The sequence below is a fragment of the Cyprinodon tularosa genome, unplaced genomic scaffold (genome assembly GCF_016077235.1).
Source record: "Cyprinodon tularosa strain WSP-4 unplaced genomic scaffold, ASM1607723v1 ctg750, whole genome shotgun sequence".
NCBI classification, from domain to species: domain Eukaryota; kingdom Metazoa; phylum Chordata; class Actinopteri; order Cyprinodontiformes; family Cyprinodontidae; genus Cyprinodon; species Cyprinodon tularosa.
This window is the reverse complement of record NW_024039508.1, coordinates 335,534-355,628: the sequence shown is the minus strand read 5'-3', so window position 1 is coordinate 355,628 and position 20,095 is coordinate 335,534. Positions and strand designations below refer to the sequence as shown.

At 37.1% G+C, this 20,095-nt stretch overlaps 1 protein-coding gene across 1 annotated transcript in view; it reads left to right on the top strand.

The window, feature by feature from the left end:
• LOC119773220 (netrin receptor UNC5D-like) overlaps positions 1 to 19,340 on the top strand; it is a 280,262-nt gene extending 260,922 nt beyond the window's left edge. Inside the window, exons 15-18 of the mRNA XM_038270115.1 lie at positions 7,595 to 7,744; positions 9,921 to 10,085; positions 10,595 to 10,773; positions 15,479 to 19,340. Coding sequence (XP_038126043.1) covers positions 7,595 to 7,744; positions 9,921 to 10,085; positions 10,595 to 10,773; positions 15,479 to 15,674 — 690 coding nt within the window. The 3' untranslated portion in view covers positions 15,675 to 19,340. The remainder of the gene's footprint in view (positions 1 to 7,594; positions 7,745 to 9,920; positions 10,086 to 10,594; positions 10,774 to 15,478) is intronic.
• Positions 19,341 to 20,095: the final 755 nt, after the last annotated feature.

The window sequence follows — 20,095 nt, the reverse complement described above, 5'->3', positions numbered from 1 at the left end:
GATTAAAACTTATAGACCCATATTCCTGGTGACACCATCCAGCTTATTCTAGAGAAATATGAGTTATTCCAAGGCCTGAAGAAACATACTCTCCCTCCAGAAAGTCTGGATTTGCCCCATAACCAATTTGGAAAACATGACCCAAAACAAATATTAAATACCAGAGAAATCATGCCAAAAGCTGCTCAGCACTTAAAAAGGGTTTTTAAAAACTGAATCCAGGAAGTGTTTTTCCTTTGATCATTGAAGAGGTTATGAATAATTTTAATGCAGTATTTCTTTTTTTTAGGTAAAGGGATTTTTTTTTCTACTATTGATGCCAATTGATATCACTTGTGCATGTTATTGTGTTTTAAGAGAATATTGTCCTATTTTCTTTTAGAAATAAAGCTCTTGTTATAAGAGATGTAGGAAATATTAACAGGAATATTTTGGCAAATTAGGTAGCAAATATCCTGCAAATATTTAAAAATGTCAAAGAATCTGCAGCAGCTGCCTGCCTTAACGGCAAAGCTGGGCTATGATTTACCTTAGGCTGTATATTGTTTTAAATCTCCGAAATGCAGAGGGATATGCAGTATGTGGCAGTAGTATAAGGAGCTGAACAAGAGATTATATCTGGCCTTGACAAAAATAGTTTCTTGTTTGCTAGAAAGGATGGAAATCTTACAAGAAGCAGCAAGAAGCAAGAAGTATCTATGCTAAAAAAGGAAATCTCTAAATAAAAAGCAGATGCTTTTATTGGTAACTATGTGCAGGTGAGTAAAAAAAAAACAACAACAAAAACAAGCTATAGGTATGAAACAGGCTCTGCAGAGTAAAGTCTCAACTCTTGCAATCAAACATTCATAAAAAAATTACTTTACAAGGTTAACAAGCCTTTAGCAGACAGAGCAGTAAACAGATGTAAACAGAGTGGGCATCTCCAGGGTTAAGTTATAAAATCCCCAAAACATTTTATTACACTGCTTCATACAAATATTAAAGCATTTCCTATCCAAGCTAAAAATATTAACCTTGAGCCTGTGCTCAGAGGAGCCCTTAACGCACCATGAATTTCACATATGTGCACAAATACCCCTGAAAACAACCAGTATTGGTTTGTGTCTGAGCCACATTGACCTGCTTTCATGTCACCACATTCCTTCTATGAGTGAACGTATAGCTTCTCTAAATATTTACAATGTACAATGTGAGTTTGACTAATGATTTGATGGTTTCGGCCATGTTTCTGGTGACTTGCTAGAAGAAGTGCAGCCTAAATGTGTATCCATCCATTGAAGATCCACTTGTTTAGTAACATTGCCACTGGGAGATGCTTGATGACGAGGAGACAAAGAAGGACTTTTAATTACAAAGACAACAGATGCTCCAGGGTGGCTTCTCTGCCCTTTATATGCGTAGTTTAATTTGCTCTCTGTTAATTAAATGTGTTTCCGTGACAAATTCCATGTGTAAAGAACTTGAACACATTAAAATGAGGCACAGTCTGACATGGAGCAGCAGTTCATCGCTGCATTCTTTAGAGGAGAAATGTGAAAACATAGTTCTTCTTCTTCTGCTACACAAGAAACACAAAGAGCTTTTTCTAGATACAATTCTTTTAAGTCAGAAAGAAGTGTAGCAGTCGTCCTTTGAAAAAGTCCTGTTAGTTTTTTCTAGCTTCCTCATTTTCTACATCAGTATTGGCTTCATTTGAGTGAAAAAATTGCTAGTCCTCAATGAGTAACTGGATGTAAGTGCTGGGAGTCAACTCACTCTACTTCTCCATCACTGACACGTGGTTATTTGCTTTGTTTTGTTTTTTTTGTTTCTTTTTTTTGCTTCCCTGATTTTGTTTTCCTTTGTCCTTAATGCAATAATTTCCCCTGTGAGCTTGGAAATCGATAGTTAGCCTGCACATTTAGCATAGTCCTCTTTTTCCCCCCAGAATTTCCTGCAAAGTACACTTCACTGCTTCATTCTCCATGCGTGAAAAAATCATATGGACATTAACTAAAGTTAAACTTGTTTGTTGAACCATTTTCCTTCTGTGTTAAAACACAGACTGTTCCATATAAAGCATATACATGTGTGTTTTAGTTCATTTGAAACAGAGGTGTCAAATAAGAAAGTACAAGTAATTCATTACCTTACTTAAGTAGTTACTATACTTTACTGGAGTAGTTATTTTTCAGACAACTTTTTACTTTCTGCTCCTTACATTTTAAAAACAGACTCGTTAGTTTTGTTCATTTAAGTTCATTTTTGTTATGGCCTGTTGATATTTAAAGAAAAAAAATCAATTATAGTTTGACTCAGTGCTGCACCAATTTGTTGTTCGCCACATACTAAAATAAATAGTTTTTAAAGATTATGCAAAGTCATATTTGACATCATCAGTTAAAACTAAGAAAATTAAGTATAAGGAAATTATTATCAAGATTTGTGGGGAAAAAATCCTTTAATAAGGTAGTGCAGTAACCAGTATAAGAATTAAAGCATCTGTCCTTAACATTTTTCTTGCGTTGCTTTTTCTTTTATACTTTAGGTAGTTTTAAAATAGTACTTTTACACTTTTACTTGAGTAAAAAGCCTAATTTGATACTATAACTTCTACAAAGGTGTTTTTAAACAGTAGGATTTATACTTCTGCTTGAGTAATAAACATTATTACTTTTGACACCTCTGATTCGGAGTACGTTTCATATGATAAAACCCACTAACTGAATGACTGAGTACGAAATCACATCATTCATCATAAAAACTGTCAGGATGCCTTTCTTCTGTGCTGCTTTTTCCTCCAGCTCATACATCCAGCCCAAATCTGCACTATAGGTAGATTTAGGTAAATAAAATAATATTATTCTCTTATGTGACTTAAGTACCTGAAGCATCAGAAACTGGATATATTTAAATTGGTTTTAATTACATTTTAAACAATAAAGCTCCATTTAAAGTGTAACTGAAAAATTCATAAAATAATATTAGAGTTCATTGGTTTGATATCTATATACTGGTTTAAATTAAATGGTTAATGGCTCTCAGGAGACTTGACTAAAGCTCTTTACACTACATTCAGTCATTCACCCACACACTCACACACTGATGGGGGCAAACTACATTGTAGCCACAGCTGCCCTGGGGCTCACTGACAGAAGCGGGGCTGCCGTACACTGGCGCCACCGGTCCCTCTGACCACCATCAGTAGACAATGCAGGCGAAGTGTCTTGCCCAAGGACATAACGACATTGAAAGCCAGAGCTCAAACCGACAACCCTATGATTGCAGGGCAAACTCCTGCACAAGACACCACTGCCACATAGCATTTATATTAAAGATCTCACAAAGTAAAATGGTCAAGGAATTACAATTTATTAAGACATTCAGACCATTTCATCCAGCTAATTTATAACTTGTAAAATTTTGCGAAAATTTAAATTAACTGAATCAAGAACTATGACTTTTGACATTTTGTGTACACAGAGTGTATAAAAAAGGGAAATTTTGTTTATTACAGCTTTCCAGTCAGTAAATGAACATTTCCATACCATAAAGTGAGGCAGTGATCAAATGTATATAGTGTGGGAGAAAAAACATGGTGCAAAAAAAAAAAGGAAGTTTAGAGCATTAATATATGTATATGGTGCAAATATGCAGTGTTTTGGGTTGGTGTTGCTGAACTGTTTTTCAACAGTTGCAGGATCCTTGGACCTGCATCGAATGCTGCCAAGCCTCTTCCCAGAGGGCAGCAGGGAGAACAGTGCATGGTGGGGATGTGAGGGGTCATTAATAATGTTACAGGCTCGGGCAGGCAGCGCCATGATGAAATGTCTTTTATGGAGGGAAGAGGAGCCCTATGATCCTTTCTGCAGTTCTCACTACTCTTCTCACTTTGTTCCAGTCTGAGGCGCTGCAGCCTCCACACCACACAGTGAGGCAGCTGGTCAGAACTCTCTCTATGGTGCTTCTGTAGAAGGTGGTGAGGATGGGTGGGGGCAGGTGGGCTCTCATCCTCTGCAGGAAGAACAGGCAGATAGGAACTTAAATTAAAACAAGGAATGCAAATCTGAACCAGATTTGTTCAAATCAAAATAATGCACAACCCTTTTTACAGTTATAGTATTCTATTTAACTATTTAGCCATTTTAGGCAGAATTAACCATCCAAATGTTAAAACGAACAGTTGTGAATACCATAAGTTCAAGTATTCATCAATAAACAGACTGAGACTGTGAAAAATAAGGCATGTTAAATCAGTGAAGATGTTGAGACAAGTGGAGTAAATGCTAAATAATCAGGGTGACATTCTTCCTTTAAATATTCTTTCTCTAAAACATAAATATAACCCCTAACTGAAAAAAGGAACAACAACAACCAGTATTTAATTTGATGTTAAACCTTGATGTCACAGACAGCCTGCCTGTCAGATGATGTCAGTTTGAATAGAGTACTCACATATCTCACATACCTCATCTGGTTTCAGCCCTTGCTGTCAACCTCTGAAGAGGTTATGAGGATCTATCTGCCAAACATTTTCCACATGCAGAAAGGCTCAGCCAGCCAGCTGCTCCAGTCCTCGAGGGCTGGTGTCCTGCCGCTTTTAGAAGAATCCCTGATCCAACACGCTTGAACCAAAAAGCTAAAATACCTCATCTACATGTTGTTAAGATCCACAGTCCTGCTAAATAAAAAAAATAATCCATTTAGATGATGAGGTAGAGACATTATCTAAAAGTTGGACGCCAGGCCTTGAGAACTTGAGTTTATCAGCTGTGTTTAAAGTCAATGAGTTTATTAGATAGCTTAAAGATTCTGGGAGTTTAATGAAATTATCTATATTATCTCTGATCTACTGACTGAAAACTTACTAGAAAATGAGCGATGGCCATGTTTGTCTATTGTTAGTTCAGTCTAATTCATCTTTGCCCACTTCTAGCTGGTTAAATAAGTCTCCTAGATCACTTCCAAAATTCTTGCTGACTTTATGTCATTATGCTGGGCTGTTAGTTTAGCACTGGCGTCTACCTACAGGATGGGAGATGAGTCATCTTCATTCCTTAGAAGATTTAGAAGTTAAAGCATCAGGAAGCTTTAAAGTACAGCTTAATCAAAAGTAGGGCAGAGAGGATGGAAACCCACACCTGCAGTATGCTGTTTAACTTAAATAAGCATTATATCCATATAAATATACTACCTGACAGTAGATCAGGAGCAGATTTTAGAAAATGCCTTTGAGTCAGGTACATATTGATAATCAAGCATTTGGAAAGCTGCATGAAAATAACAAAATACATTAAGAACTGTAACTCCTATAAAGAAGGGGAAAGGTTGTAAAATTAGTACAAATAAATTGCTATACTGCGTGCACCAGGATATAAGCATAATGCATTGCTTTGATTGCTGTTTGAAACGTTATTGGAGATAATTTTATGCACTAATACGTAGTTTTTTTTATATAATCGCTCATGCAGCAAAAAGTTTGTAGCAAACAGCTAGTGTTAATTATTAGTAGTTAGCTATTATTTTTAATAAATGACCAAAGTAGCTTTCAGTATTGATTCTCTCTTCTACAGTAAAGGTGTTTAATGTAGACCACCCTTTATTCATACTGTACTAAAAGTCGCTGCCTTTATTTAAATAAATTATTTGAGGTATCTTTTGTACCTGTTGAGAAATCTTGATATAGAACTCAAAAAGAAGAAAATGAAGCATTGGGGGTTTGTTTGAGTTAATTTTGCCTTTTGCTCTTAATTTGCTAACATCACCTGCAGGTTTGTCCATTGTTCTCCTCTCTCTGTGGCCTCCTTTGTTCTCTGTCAGATTATTGTGTCCTCCTTTGGTTGTAATCCTGGGAAGCTTTTAATTACTCTCAACCGCTCTGTCTTTGTTGTTTTTTTGTGATTGTCTGCCATAGAAGAAGCTTTGTTTTTCTCTTCTAAAGACAAACTGCCTCAGCTTCCGTCCACCTGCCTCTAAGCCGGCATTTGGTTATTTCTTCTTGTAGTAGACCTGTTTCACTGCAGCCATTTTGACTGGAAAGAGAGTGGCTACTTTTTACTCGCCTGTTTCTTTACATTTATGTTTTAACATGTAATTGTGAAGTTATGTAAAAAACTTTTTACATGTTTTTGTTCGCTCCTGACATTTTTTTATCAAGTTTTTTATATATATATATATATTTATGATTAAACAATACAAACACCTGTACATACATACATGCATATATAGGTGCAATTAAAGAAATAATTCAACTTTTTTATACTGTTATTTTTCTCTTTCGTGCTTTCTGCCGATTTTTCCCAGCCACCCATAAGAAATTAAATAACAAGCTTAATTGTTATAATCATGTTCACCTTTATTACTTGCAAGCTATTTAAAGTTAATCTGATTTTCAGCACATAACCACCTTAATTGTTATGAGAAATAAGGTTACCCCTGATTCATCTGTTCGGTTCAGAGTAATAAAGCATTATTTTTCATCTCAAACATCTTTCCTTCAAAAGATTGTTTTTTTATGAGAAAATATAACTAGCTGCATCTCAGTCAAGAGGTGAATGTTCAACCCACTCAGTTCACCAAGATGTTAAAATTGATGGTAGGTGCATTAGTGTCAAAAATATACTTATGTAGCTAAAGGGTAGCTGAGCTGTCTTTTTTTATATTAACTATAGCTACTGTTTAAAACAAATCTAAACAAGTTTGTTAGTCATTAGCAAAGGGTTTTGATTGACAGGAAAACATTTGCATGAAAAGCTTGAGTTTTTACTTGATGTAAACACAGTTAATGTCAAGACTAAAGGATTCAGCTCTTAAACTCTTTCCACTATTTCCAGTCAGGGATCAGTCTCCAAAATAAATGTTTTATTTTATTTTTTTTACTATATTTAGATTTCTGGAATCTCCCATATATTTTACTATATAACTGCAAACAGGACTTATTATGGATATCGCTTCTCCTGCTTCTCTTCTATAAAGGCCAGATTTGTTCACCGAGGCTTTAGATCTCTGCAGGATGTCCAGAGTTACGATGGGCTTCTTGGCTGCTTCTCTGATTAAAGCCTTTTTTTTGCCCCGCCTGTCAGTTTAGTGCGCAGCCATGACTTGATAGCTTTTCAGTTGTGCGATACTCTTTGTGTTTTGATACCACTCTGTGGTGTTCAAAGCTTAACAATCGACATCTCCTAATGTTTCCTAATAAAACCTGCACAAAAGTGGTACATTTATACTGATATGAAGTTAGACAGAAGTCAAGTTTTGAATCACTTGCTGACCTCCGATAGAAAATTGCAATGCTGGATGGATTTATGGGGTTTCAGAGTATAAAAGACTAATTATCGACACGGGCTACGTTTGTTATAGTTCTAAAATAAATGGAAAGCGTGCATAATTTCCTTCTGCTTCACAACATCCACTACTTTGTCTTTGTCTTTCATATAAAACCTTAATAAAACACATTGAAGTATTTATTTGTAATGTGGAATTTTAAAGTGGTTTAAAAACTTTGGCAACTTTTGCAAGTGGATGTTTACACTTTTACCTTTCTATTTCCCTCTGTCTCCCTCAGTTTGTGCCCCAAAGACAAAAACCTGTTTGATTCTCTTTTTCTTATCAGGAGGTAGTCGTAGGGGAGCGCAGAAGAGGTGGAAGGCTCCTTGAAGAACCTAAAAGGATGCTGTTTAAGGGAAACACTTTCAGCCTCCAGGTGTCCATCCAGGACGTCCCACGGTTACTGTGGAGCATCAAGCCTTTTACCACCTGCCAGGTTAGATGCTTTTCTGTCCTGTGCCGGTTGGTAGAAGCAGCATGAATGTTTGCAATGACTTAATCAGTGTATATACCCAGCTTTGAAGTGGTCTGGTGCTTAAAAAGAAACGTCTCACCCTCTCTTTCTTTACTCCCTTAACTTCATCGGCAGCTTCACTCTTCCATCAGTCTCCCCTTTTCTTGCCTGGTCACATCAAAGCTAAAGGGCAGCAGCTAGGGCGCAGTAGGAGGCAGGCTATCTCACCCACACATGTACCATTACAAACTTAATTATGACTACCATGGAGAATAACACACACTTACACACACATACTGAAATATATCATAGTCATCTTCCTAGGGGTCTTCATGCTGCATGTTCTGTTCTGCCCTGTGATGTTTATCCCACCAGCGACATCTTATTAGCAGAGTTAGCCCACCATAGCACCTTCAGAATACCAACAAGGATCTCTAAAGAAAAATCTCCCAAGCAGATGGGTGCAGACCCTAATTCAGACATGACTGCCATCTAAAGCAGGCAGTTATAAGTGGATGTCCTTTCTGATGACTCTGAAGAGTAGATGATTCATCTGTACAACTGCGTTTTGACCTGTTCTCGCTGGAACACTGTCTGGGTCATGCGGTACTGAGTAATGGAAGCTGAAATGGGTGCTTCAGATTGCATATGCTCAGCAGATGTGGCTTTGGTTTCTAATGCTACAACATTTGAGGTGGAAATGCAGAGCAAACTGTGAGCGTTAAAGGATCTCTAGCCTAATTCTATAATCACGTCACTGATCCCTATCTAAAGATCGGCATTAAGCTACAAGCTTAGCAGCAGGACTGCAGAGAAGAGAGAACCAATAAGACAATAAGTCCTAAAACTAATGCAGCTCAGTAAAATAATGTAGAGTTTAGAGGATAGCCCAACACTAACTAGATCTGATTTTTGTGGACTTGGTTCTGTAAAACTATTAAAAGTAAAAGTAACATCTAAAACTACATATTTTTCTTCGTAAGGTGTTACAATTTAACATCTTATTTCATTTTATCCACATTTTCCAAAATACTTTTTTAATTATCCTGTTTTTAAGTTAAACAATATTCCGTAGTATAAATAGGTATAAATATTCCATGAAACAAAGCTTGATTTATGAAAAACCCAACTTCTGATTGAGAAAGCTGACAGAACATGACATTCAGGTCATGATGTGTATTTATATTCAGAAGTAAGGAAATAATGACAAGAAAAATAACTTCTTAACTACACATTCCCACATGGATGAGCACAGCATGATTAAAAATTCACATGACTGGGATTGTGACAAATCAGGCTAGTTTATTCTGCCACTATTCACTTCAGGCCAATTCTGAACAGGAGTAAAAGAAATAATAATTTTAATGAAAATGAAATGTTTCAGGTTCAAAACATTATTCCTTTTTTTATCTGTTTTTGACTACATCCTGTTGATTTTTTTGTCGTTCTATGACCAAAATGTTTTTACTTGTTGGGTTTGATGCATTTAATAATTAAGTAGAATACTTCTGGTGTTTTCTAAATTCAGACCAGAGCTGATTAAAAGAGCAATGATTGATTTTGATCATTATAAATTAATTAATTGGTGTCTATATGATACAGCAAAATCATGTTGATGAACTATAAGATAACTGTGTAAATTTACAGTCATCCATTGCAGCCACAATAAAGGCTTAAACCAGAAGCAACCAGACTTTCACTTTAGAAATGGTGACACCTATGTCATCTCATACTAGAGTGGTTCTGTTTTATTTTGTAAAATTAAGTAATGTATTTTAAGTATATAAGTGTAGAAATATATTTTGATAATATTAGTTTATTTTTAGTACTATATATTCTATCTCTTTAGAAAGGATTCAGAACCTGCTGATTTAAAACCTGGCTTTTCTCAAAAAAAGGTAGCTTCTCTAGTTACTGGATAAAATCCTAACCGTTGGCTTTCATTCTGATGGGTGAAGCTTTTTGACTTGTTATCCATTGATTGGATAACAAGGATGCTCGATGACTCCTAATTAAGCATGTAAGCATCAGAGGGGCAAAGCCAGAATGAAAAAAACAAATGTCTCCTGCCGAGTTTAATGAGTTCTCCTTCTGCCCAGCATAATCCTGTCATCACCATGCTCATCCTGTCCACCCTCCGTCTCCCCTGTTTCTACAGGAGTTCTCCTTTTCTCAGGTGTGGGCCAGTAACCGGAGTCCCCTGCAGTGTGCCTTCTCTTTGGAGCGATATAACCTCTCCCCATCTCAGCTTTCCTGCAAGATCAGCGTGCGGCAGGTCACAGGAGAGGAGCAGATACTCCAGATCTACACATCTGTTGTGGAGGTGATTGGCTCTCATACATGCAGTTTTCTAAACTAAACTGCTCCTTTGTTTGTGAGAGGGTTTAGTTTGATGCACCAGCTTCTCAGTTCAGCACTGACTCTTGACTAGGCTGCTTAACAGCATTTCCTTTATGGCTTCACTTCCTGTTGTGCTTTTATGATAAGGCTTAGGTAGACCATTTTGTGGCTGATGGGACTAACTTAGAAACTTGGTTACATAGCTTAAATATTTCTTATTAACTATAGTTATCTTTATCTGATTTTTGTGATTGATTGTGACTCAATAGCAAAATGAAGAAAGCTGTAAGGGAGAAAATACTTCACGGCACTTAACGTAGATGGGGATAGGATGTCATGGTGTGTGAGCATACACTGCGCCTTATTTCTTGATTTGATTCAACAGCTTGCTTAATGAGCCTCACACGGAGCTTTTTATTTCTGGATTGCAAATTGTCTCGACGAGCCTTTTGTCCTTCATTTTCTCTGTTTCCTTCTCTCTCTTGCTACTAGAATGAAAAAGGAGTGGCCCCCTTTTTCACTCAGTCCGACTGCACCATCACCTCTCAGACAGGGTCAAAGGCCTTCAAAATCCCCCCATCCATCCGTCAGCGGATCAGCGCCACCTTTGACACGGCTAATGCCAACGGGAAGGACTGGCAGCTGCTGGCTCAGAAGCTCCACATAGACAGGTCTGAATTAAAGCCGTTCGTTTGATTCTGACTTCTCAGCTTCCATTTACATACTGCCGAGTCATCTCCACATAAGCTGGCCATTTTGTTTAAAATGATGGCGCAATGAGCACAAAGTAAGGTCTCCTCCATAAGTGTAACTGCTGTTTTCATTTTTCAACAGCACATTTAAGCTGGAATTTAAGCAACGTGTCAGACTCTATCTTTCATCGCCCACCAGCCTTCAGTTACAAACCACTTTGCTGATTTCATTATAGATCTAAAACATGCACAGAGAGGGGCAGAGGGGGTGGGGGGGTGTTAAGGCCAACTTTAGCACAATTTGAAATACAGTAGCTGTGAAGCAGATGCGGTGCCTTGCAGAAATCTGAGGAAATGTCTCTGACTGCTGACAGCACAGCCCTCTGGCAATAAAATGTGTTCATGTTAGCGCTTCTCATTAGCAGCATCTATGCACACGCTCCATCTTTCCACTCCTGCTAAACACTCAGGAGCTCGTGTCAGGTCAGTGTTGTCGTGGGCGGGGGAGGATTTTATTTATTTGGGGATGCAGTGATCTCTGTTTGTGCTTCAGAGGAGAAGTCAATAATCAAGTGCTTATTGCCAGAACAACTCTTAGATCTTTGCAATCGGCTCGCCAACAACGACTACAGGCTTTGTTTTTGTTTTGTTTTTTTTCTTGTTGAAGTATATGAGAGAAAAAAGTTAACAGAGAAACTATGCACCTACTATGCAATTAGGGATCTTTGTCTAAACGAGTCTGAATAGAAACATCTGTAGCTGAGAAATAGGAACGGATTTCCGAGTTTTTACTGCAGAGTCAAATATGCCAAAAAGCATGTAATAAGAATGTCTCTACCTACTTAAGCTGATTTCTGCAATTATTTCTCTGAGTGTGTGGGAACATAATGATATAAGGAGGGTGAGCAAGTGGAAAAGGAAGGATCAAAGGAGACAAAGCAGCAAGATGAAATGCTATTGCGATGAAACAGTGCCCTCTGTTGGAAGGATTTGGAAAGAGAATAAAGAAACGACTTCAAGTCTTCATTTTTTTATGCAAAAAAATCTTTAAATTCAGTTTATTGCTCCTATTCTTACCTAAGTGGTTAGTCTGTTTGAATAATCTTTGCTAAATTATGATTTTGTAAAGTAAAAGGATAGCATGTGCAGGCATGTTTCAATCACATGTATCAGAAAATTAAACTGATAAAAACACATTTAACATGTAAATGGACTAATCTTGAATCTTTTTATTTTAGCAAAGATATATAATGTCATATAACATAATTTTATTTGTTTCAAAGATGTGATGTGAACATATAGTATTTCTTAAGGTTTTATATCAGCATGAAAAAAAATGTATATGCAGTGCATCCAGAAAATTTACACAGCACTTATGTAATGTTATGTTACAAACTATTCAAAAATAGTATTTTTTTTAACCTAACAATACAAATACAAACCCTATGATAATGTGGAAAAAAAAATATTTGTATGAAGTTGTTGAAAATGATCCCCAATAGAAAACCAAACAATCAAAGGACATGACTGGAAATCTGAGAGACAGGATTGTCTTGAAGCACAAATCTGGGAAGGATACAGAGACTTTGCTTCTTCTTTAAAGGTTCCAATGATTCTTCAATTATTCATAAATGGGAGAAGGTGAGCCACTACAACCATTCTTATAGTTGGCTGGTCGACTAAAGTAAGCAATGTCAGCAAGAGAGGTGACAAAGTACCTGATTCCTCTGAGGATAGAGGTAGATACACCAGGCCAGTATGGTAGGTTGGACAAGCAACAGCTAATCCTTCATACTAAGCACACCTGTCTCTAATTTACTAAAATGCTCCCGATAGACCCTCAGACCATGACAAACAAAGTTAATTGACTGTCTCATAAGACAGCGATGCAACCCTTTAAGGGGAATGTTAGACATCATGTTTAAGGAAACCCGGTGCTGCTTATCACCAGGTGAAGCATGGTGGGGCCAGCATCAGGCTATGGGGATGTTTTTCAGCAGCAAGGGCTAGCAGAATATTCAGAATTCAGGAAAATGTGAATGCAGAAATGCACAGAGATATTTTGGTTGGAAACCTGTTCCAGAGCACAAAAGATCTCAGTCTGGAAGGAAACCCCAAAGGCTACAGCTGACATCTAAAAGGAGAGGATCAGAACCACTCTAGGAAGGTCCTGGAGTTTTAAAGCCCCACTATAGACTTAAAGCTATTAAACATCTGTAAAGAGATCTGAAAATGGCTCCTGTTCCACCTGATGGAGCTTCAGAATTGCTGCAAACACAAATGATCTTTCCCATCTTTAGCGGCACTACAACACACCTCTATTTTTTTATCCAACTCAAAGAGACAAATAATAAAGCAGCACACGATCATGAAGTGGAAAAAAATTAAGAAATGGGATTTATTTTTGTCTTTACAAATATGAATCTTTAAAGAGTTCTCGGCATTAGGAATCTGCCTCTGGTTCACCTAAATCTGGTGCATTCGCCTTTAGGTTTTAACTTCTCAGTTTTGGAACGAACCAAACCAGTCAAAGATTTTTTTTAAAAGGTCAGAGTTAAAGTTCTGGTTACATTTTAAACAGTTTTAAGTTTTATCTTAGGATTGCAGAAAGAAGAACTTTATCAACTAAAGAAAACTCCTAAAAAGTGTTTAAGACTTTTAGCTGGAATTGCTACAAAAAGGTTTGTCTATAAAGCCAACAACATAGATCAAATGTCTATAAAACCCCTAAGCCATTTTCCTTCATAGTACTTTGTTTTATGTTATCATATAAAATCCAATTCAATACACACAAATATTTGTGGTTACCACGCAACAAAATGTAAAAAAGAAAGATAACCCCTGGGGTATGAATACTTTTTTAAAGCACTGTATCAACTTAAATTGATTTTATGGAAACAAACGGATACAGACTTTGGATTTTCCAGCCGACATGCAATACATCTGCACCATATTGGATACAACTATTGTGGGGAAGCAGATCTTTTGATATGCAGAGTAAAATAATAAACAACAGCACTCTTATTTTCTTTAATGCATTAAAGTTTACAACACCCCTGGCAACCAGTGAGGGCTGTTCAGCATTGGAGTTTTGAATAATATGCATGCATACAAAGTAAAATGAAGATGAGATGAATTTCAATAAACAGTCATGCTGAAATGACTTGAGGGCATGCATCTTGTCAAAATAGGACAACCACATAATTAATTGAAGAGGCAGCACTTTGCACAGAATGTAGCCTTCAATAACACATATGGAGATCAAGCACAGAACTCTTCAAGTGATCTAAGATGTTATCTTAGAAGCAACATCAATCAGATGTAAAACCCACTGACAGCCAGATGTGCCTCAGTGAAGATTTCTCAGTTCTAGAAAGCTGAACTTCTAGGAATCAGTTGTCAGTGTGTGATGTTAGAGTGAGCATTAAACTGAACTCCAAGCTATAAATACATCACATGGAGGAACCTGGGGGTCAGTGCTGATACATCAATTTGCTGATATGATTAAAATCAATCTGCCTTGTGCTGTATTTGTTTGTTCAAATTTTTAAAGGATTTACATTATCAGCACTTGGCATAAATATTTATGACCCCTGACTCCCACATTTTGCCACATTACAACCACAAGCCTTAAAATACCTTATTGATCTCGTTGGGATTTAATCGGATAGATAGACCAACATGTGGTTGTCACATTGGTGGAATGGAATTGAAAAAAAACACAATTTCAGATTTTGTTTCAAATGAAAACCTGAAAGGTCCTGCATTCCTCCCTACTTTTAAAATCTGACTTTTGCTGAAATAACAGCTGCAAACCGTTAGGGAACCTTTGTCTGCCAGCTTTTCAAATCAAATCACTAAACACATCAGTCATTCTCCTCAAAGTAGCTCAACTTTTGTCATATTCGATTAGGAATGCTTAAAGTCAAAGGTTTTTTCAAATCTTACCGCTACATACTTTGACCACAGCCGGTCCTTGTAGCTCTGATTGTACGTTTAGGTTCTTTGTCCTGATTGAAGGTAGAACCTCAGTCCCAATATGAAGTCTTTCGCAGCCTCTGATAGATTTTCTTCTATAAATGTCCTAAATCTAGCTCAGCTTACTTTTCCATTGCGTGACACTTCCATCACCATGCTTCATAGTGGTAGAGGTGTTACCATTAATTATATACAGTTCTTGTTTCCACTAAACAATTTTTTTTGCATATTATTCCAAAATCCCCTTCTTCCAGATGTTTGCAGTGTTCCCTGCATTGCTTGTTGCGAACTCAACTTCTAATAAAACAATCTGTGGATCCTCAACAGTTACTGTTGGCTTCTTGGATGCTTTTGTTATTAATATGAGAATTATGTGGTACTTTGAATTCCTTTTTAAATGTAGTTTTGGCTAATTTAGAGCAAATTTTTATTTTACAAAAAAAAAAAAAGTAATTTTTTTTGCCTGTTGTTTTATAATAAAAAGTGAACCAGTTCAGTTGTATAGAAATACTGTTTGAAATTTCTGCTTTCATTTTGGGACCTAACATCCCCTTTTCTCTTTGTATTTATTTCATTGTTGCCATTTTTCATTGTCTATTAAACTCCTTATTATCTCTTTAGGTGTTTCCAATTTAAAATTACTTTTCTAATTTACATTTTCTGTTATCCGGTATTTAAATGTAACAATTTCTCTTCCAACCTGTAGGAACCTGGGCTACTTTGCATGCCAGGAGAGCCCATCCTCAGTGATTCTGAGCCTGTGGGAAGCCCAGCACCAGGACTCTGGAGACCTTGACTCTCTGGCCAGTGCACTTGAGGAAATCGGAAAAGTTCAGTCCCCCAGGGAAGCCGGCACCCTTGGCTGCAGTAAAGAAGACTCTGAACTGACGAGACTTGGGTAGGGAGGGTCTACAGCCGAGCAAGTCATGACAAACCTTTACTGCATGAACACCAGTGACCAGGTGTGCTGAGTTACCCACTGAGAGGAGGAGACTGTTACTAAAGGAACACCTCTGCTAAACCAAATGGTCCATACAGACACAACAAAGTCAAGAACGGATCAAGACATGAGTATTTGTGTTATAAGAGGCACTAATGTATTTTGGGAAAGGTGATCAGTAACGTAGTAAACCATCAATAATTGAGAATTATCCGCAAAAGCTCTAAATCTCAACTCAATCACTCATAGTCGGTGATTTTTAGATCTCTGTGTGAAGAGTTCCCTTCAGTTGGATGAAGTAGGTATCAAACACGTCTTTCTAGAACCAGATGTAATCAGATAATCAACAAGGCCAGTACAATAAAAAAGTATTCTCTCATTTATTTTATAGATTTCTGAGGAAACTTATTTTCTTCATTGTATATTTAATCGGTTTAAAGAAGAAAAAGTAAGACGTTTTTTCTCTCCATTCCAGAAGGTCAGAGACACTAACTGTGATTAGTATCTGAAAGGACACACGTCCACATGATGAGGAGATAATAGATGGATGAATCACGCTGATAGCTGTAATTTTAAGAATCAGCCACAAGCATGCAGGAACATTTTCAGCCCTTGCAGACAAAGAAAAATATCAAAGCAGAGGCCGCAGAGGAGGAACAGGCTGATCTGTGGCTCATCTGGAAATCCAGCCAGAGGTGAACCACATCCCTGCTGAGTTCAAGTAATCAGCATCTGGTTAATTTAAAGCAAATTCAATATGTGACGTGTGACTTCATCCTCCAAAGCCACTGCAAAGCCTTCATATTTCTGGTGTGTATTTCCAAGACCCCTGGGGCTTTTTTTTTTTTTCCTCTTTCCTATATGTTGAATTAAAATTTGGACTTTTGATGTGTGGCTTGAGTGGAGCAGCTTCTTCAGCATCCAGAGTTTATCAAATAGCCAGCCATCCTCAACTTCACCTTCTGTTGACTCAGCAAAACCTTCTTGATTTTAAAAAAAGGTCCCCACAGTCAGTGGCCCCAGGTGGCCCTAAGCTTAATAAAGCCACTTTTCCGTTGAATTCAATGTCGGGACTCCCTTCTCATCTGTTAAGTTAATTCACTTCTGGCCGACCAGGCAGCCCACATTACAGTGCAGCTAAGAAATCTGGAGGGACTTTGAAAACTGCTTTCAAATAAAAGATGAAACAGAGAGCCCCACAGAGTGCAATGATATCACACAGAATAGGTTCATAAAGTATCATCCAACCTTATTGGCACTGTTGGTAAATATGTTTAAAAAGCTTTGAAATCAATGTTTCTTTTATTTTAGCCAAACATTTCCACATTAAAAAGCAACTTAAGTTAATTAACGGAAAGAAAACCCCCCTAGGGAGTGAAATATTCTGTTTGTTTTTTTAGAAAACCAATAGGGTTAAAGACAACCAAGCCTGGTCCTCTGTTATGTTTTATTTGGATGGACGACAAAAGGAGATATCTTTGGATGTTTAAAGTTCATAAGCTTAGAGGGTTTCTCAGAATCTCGGAGCATCATACATCCTCCACTGTACTTAGTAACAGTCTCACAGTGCTAATCCACTTTTTATGCAACATAGAATGTTTCAGTAGAAAAAGCTCAGTTTTAGAGCAAACATGTTTCCAGCACAGTAAGTAAACAGAGATCTATGATTGTAATGGTAGGGCAGAAAGGTTATGTTCTTCTCTTTCAAATAGCTGCTTATCAGATTGTGTTTTTATGGGGACCAAGTGATTTCAACTCCAGTAGTTCTCAAACACAAAGCTTTGGAAATGCTTTATTTTTTTATGTCCATTCTCATCTTCCTCATTGTGTCTGGTAGCAAAATAATTATCCCAACAAAGGCCAGTGGCGGACAATAATCTTCTGCTGCTCAGTGTGTTTATATCCTGAGAAAACATGAATTTTCAAAAGTTTCTTGACAGTTTGATTAGCGTAAAAGAGTTTATTCCAGACTCAATCCCCATACAGTAGCTATGTTTATTTTACAGCCACTATTATAAGTATGAGCACATATGACACTATGGATTTCTCTCATTTTTCTTCCCTGAATGAATGAAATGAAGGACTGAATTTCTTTTGGAATTTTTATGTTGTTTTTTTTTGTTGTTGTTAGTACTGCAGATTTTTACCCATTTTTACCAATGTTGACAATGAGTGTGGAGCACTAGAGTTCAATGAAAAGCTAGGCAAATGAAAAAACAGGCCTTGATAACTCAGATAAGGTCAATTCTTTGTCACTTGCAGCTTTCGAAAATAACAGCTAACTTTTCACATTAAATAGATGCTCTGCATTCAAATCACTTTAGTTATTGCTTCAGGCTCAGTATAAAACCTTGGAAACCAGCAAACGATGATCTGAATCCCTTTAGGAATGTAAAAAGATCTTCAGATCTCTCTCTATGTAAAAACACGAAGATAAAAGGATCTATAAGACTTTTTTTTACCTTTATGTGAAGATAAAAACGGACCCGTTCCTTCATGGATATTGTAACTGTTTCTTGTCTCAGACGTGAAGACCAAAGCAGAATGATTTGGTTCCTTCGCCTCACAGGCAGGAAATTCTTGCTGATTATTTTTTTTTTATTTATTGAAATACATTGAGATATTCAGTTACACAAGAATGCATCTCATTCATCAACTGCTGAGATGTGTTTTCAATCAGGACTGTTTAAAGAAAACGACCCATGTGGTTCCCTCCAAGCCTATTCAGACGTTCAACTAAAGAACATTACAAAATTAGGACCTCATGCCATTAGTCTCTCCTACATGTCACTATGTAAAGAAATGTCCTCTAAGATCTGCTAATAACAAGTTTCTTTGTAAAATACCAGAAGGATCAATAGCCCTTAAAACTTGTATTTCTGACTATACAACTGGTTACTCATACAGGCTGTTATCACTGTGTTGCTGTTACAATTCTTTATGCTTTGTTGTGTAAGCTGCTCCATCTGCCTTTCTCCCTTAAAAAAAAACATTTCTTAAGCTGATGAATAAAAAAAACCTATACAGACAAATTTAACTGGATTAAAAATTGCACATAAAAGTGTAGTCAGTGTGATTTTAATAGCTTCCTAAATAAACTACATTTTTACATTACCTGTTGGGAAGAACAGCTTTATTCCAGGAAGAATTGGCAAAGAGCTATTAGCATATTATCGCTTATAGATGAATGGGTCCCAAAGCAAGCTGTCAGCAGAGGCTTTCTTTGGCAAATGATCTAAATGCTATAAATATTGTTGTGGAAAAAAAGAACAAAAAAAAAGTCATTGCAGCCAGAAGCTGAATTCATTATATATTTAGTTTCCTGGTCTGTTGCCCGAGAAATTCCAGCGACACATTTGTCATTTCCTGATTTCTCTCTTTTAAAGTGACACGACCGTCTCTGCTGAAGTACAATATATGCTTTGAAACTCCTGCAAATTCTTGGGTGAGAGACAATTTTTATCACTTTAGATTATGTATTAAATACCATATTGCATTAATAAACTTATTTGAGCTTTGGATTAAGTTGGGTTTTAGAAAAAGCTTCCAAGAAGCAGGCTTTGAAAAGTCCATTGGATGGGGCTACATGGTGAGAAAACAAAGAGAAAAGCAAAGAGAAGATGAGACTTTTGGTGTGAATTACTACATTTGTGAAAATGCCCTAAAATGTCCTTGAAGTGAGCAGCCAAATTGTATCTTTGCCGTTGTTCCTTAGTTATATTCCCAAAAAAATTGATATAACAGCTAAGGAAGACTGAAAGAAAACAATATGCACTAGAAGGGAATGCTGGGTTTCCCCCCAATGGAGATCAAGGATTAGAAAGCCATGGAAGGCTGCTGATGGTCTGCTGAGCAACCAAATCACTGGTTTCATTTACAGACGGGACTGTGTGAGTTGATGGAAATATTGACCTATAAAGACGGGGATGCATTCAAATTACACTGCTACCAATTCCAAGTCAAAGCCTGCCAAAAGACATAAATCTATTTACTACATTAAAGGGGGAATGATTAGTCCTATTCTTGCCATTTTCTGCAGCAGGCAGATCAGAGATGGCTCTGCGTTCCCCGGCTTATATGATGATTTCTAATCAGGGAGGAAGCCTCACCTTGCTATGCAGATCTATACCAAACACTAACAGCTCTCTGATTTATTCCACCGCTTAAATATTTTATTTACACAAGCTGCTGGATGTTTGGATTGTTTTGTTTAAATCAACATAGTTTGAAGCCTGTGTCAGTTTCCAGGGTAAAGCTCAGACAAAAAGGCATTCTGCTGCCAAATCCCACTCTGGAAACGTTTTTTTTCTGTTTTCACTCATTGCCCATCCTAAATCTTTTTGTTAATTATGTTTAGCAGCACATTCTGCCTCCGTCTGCATA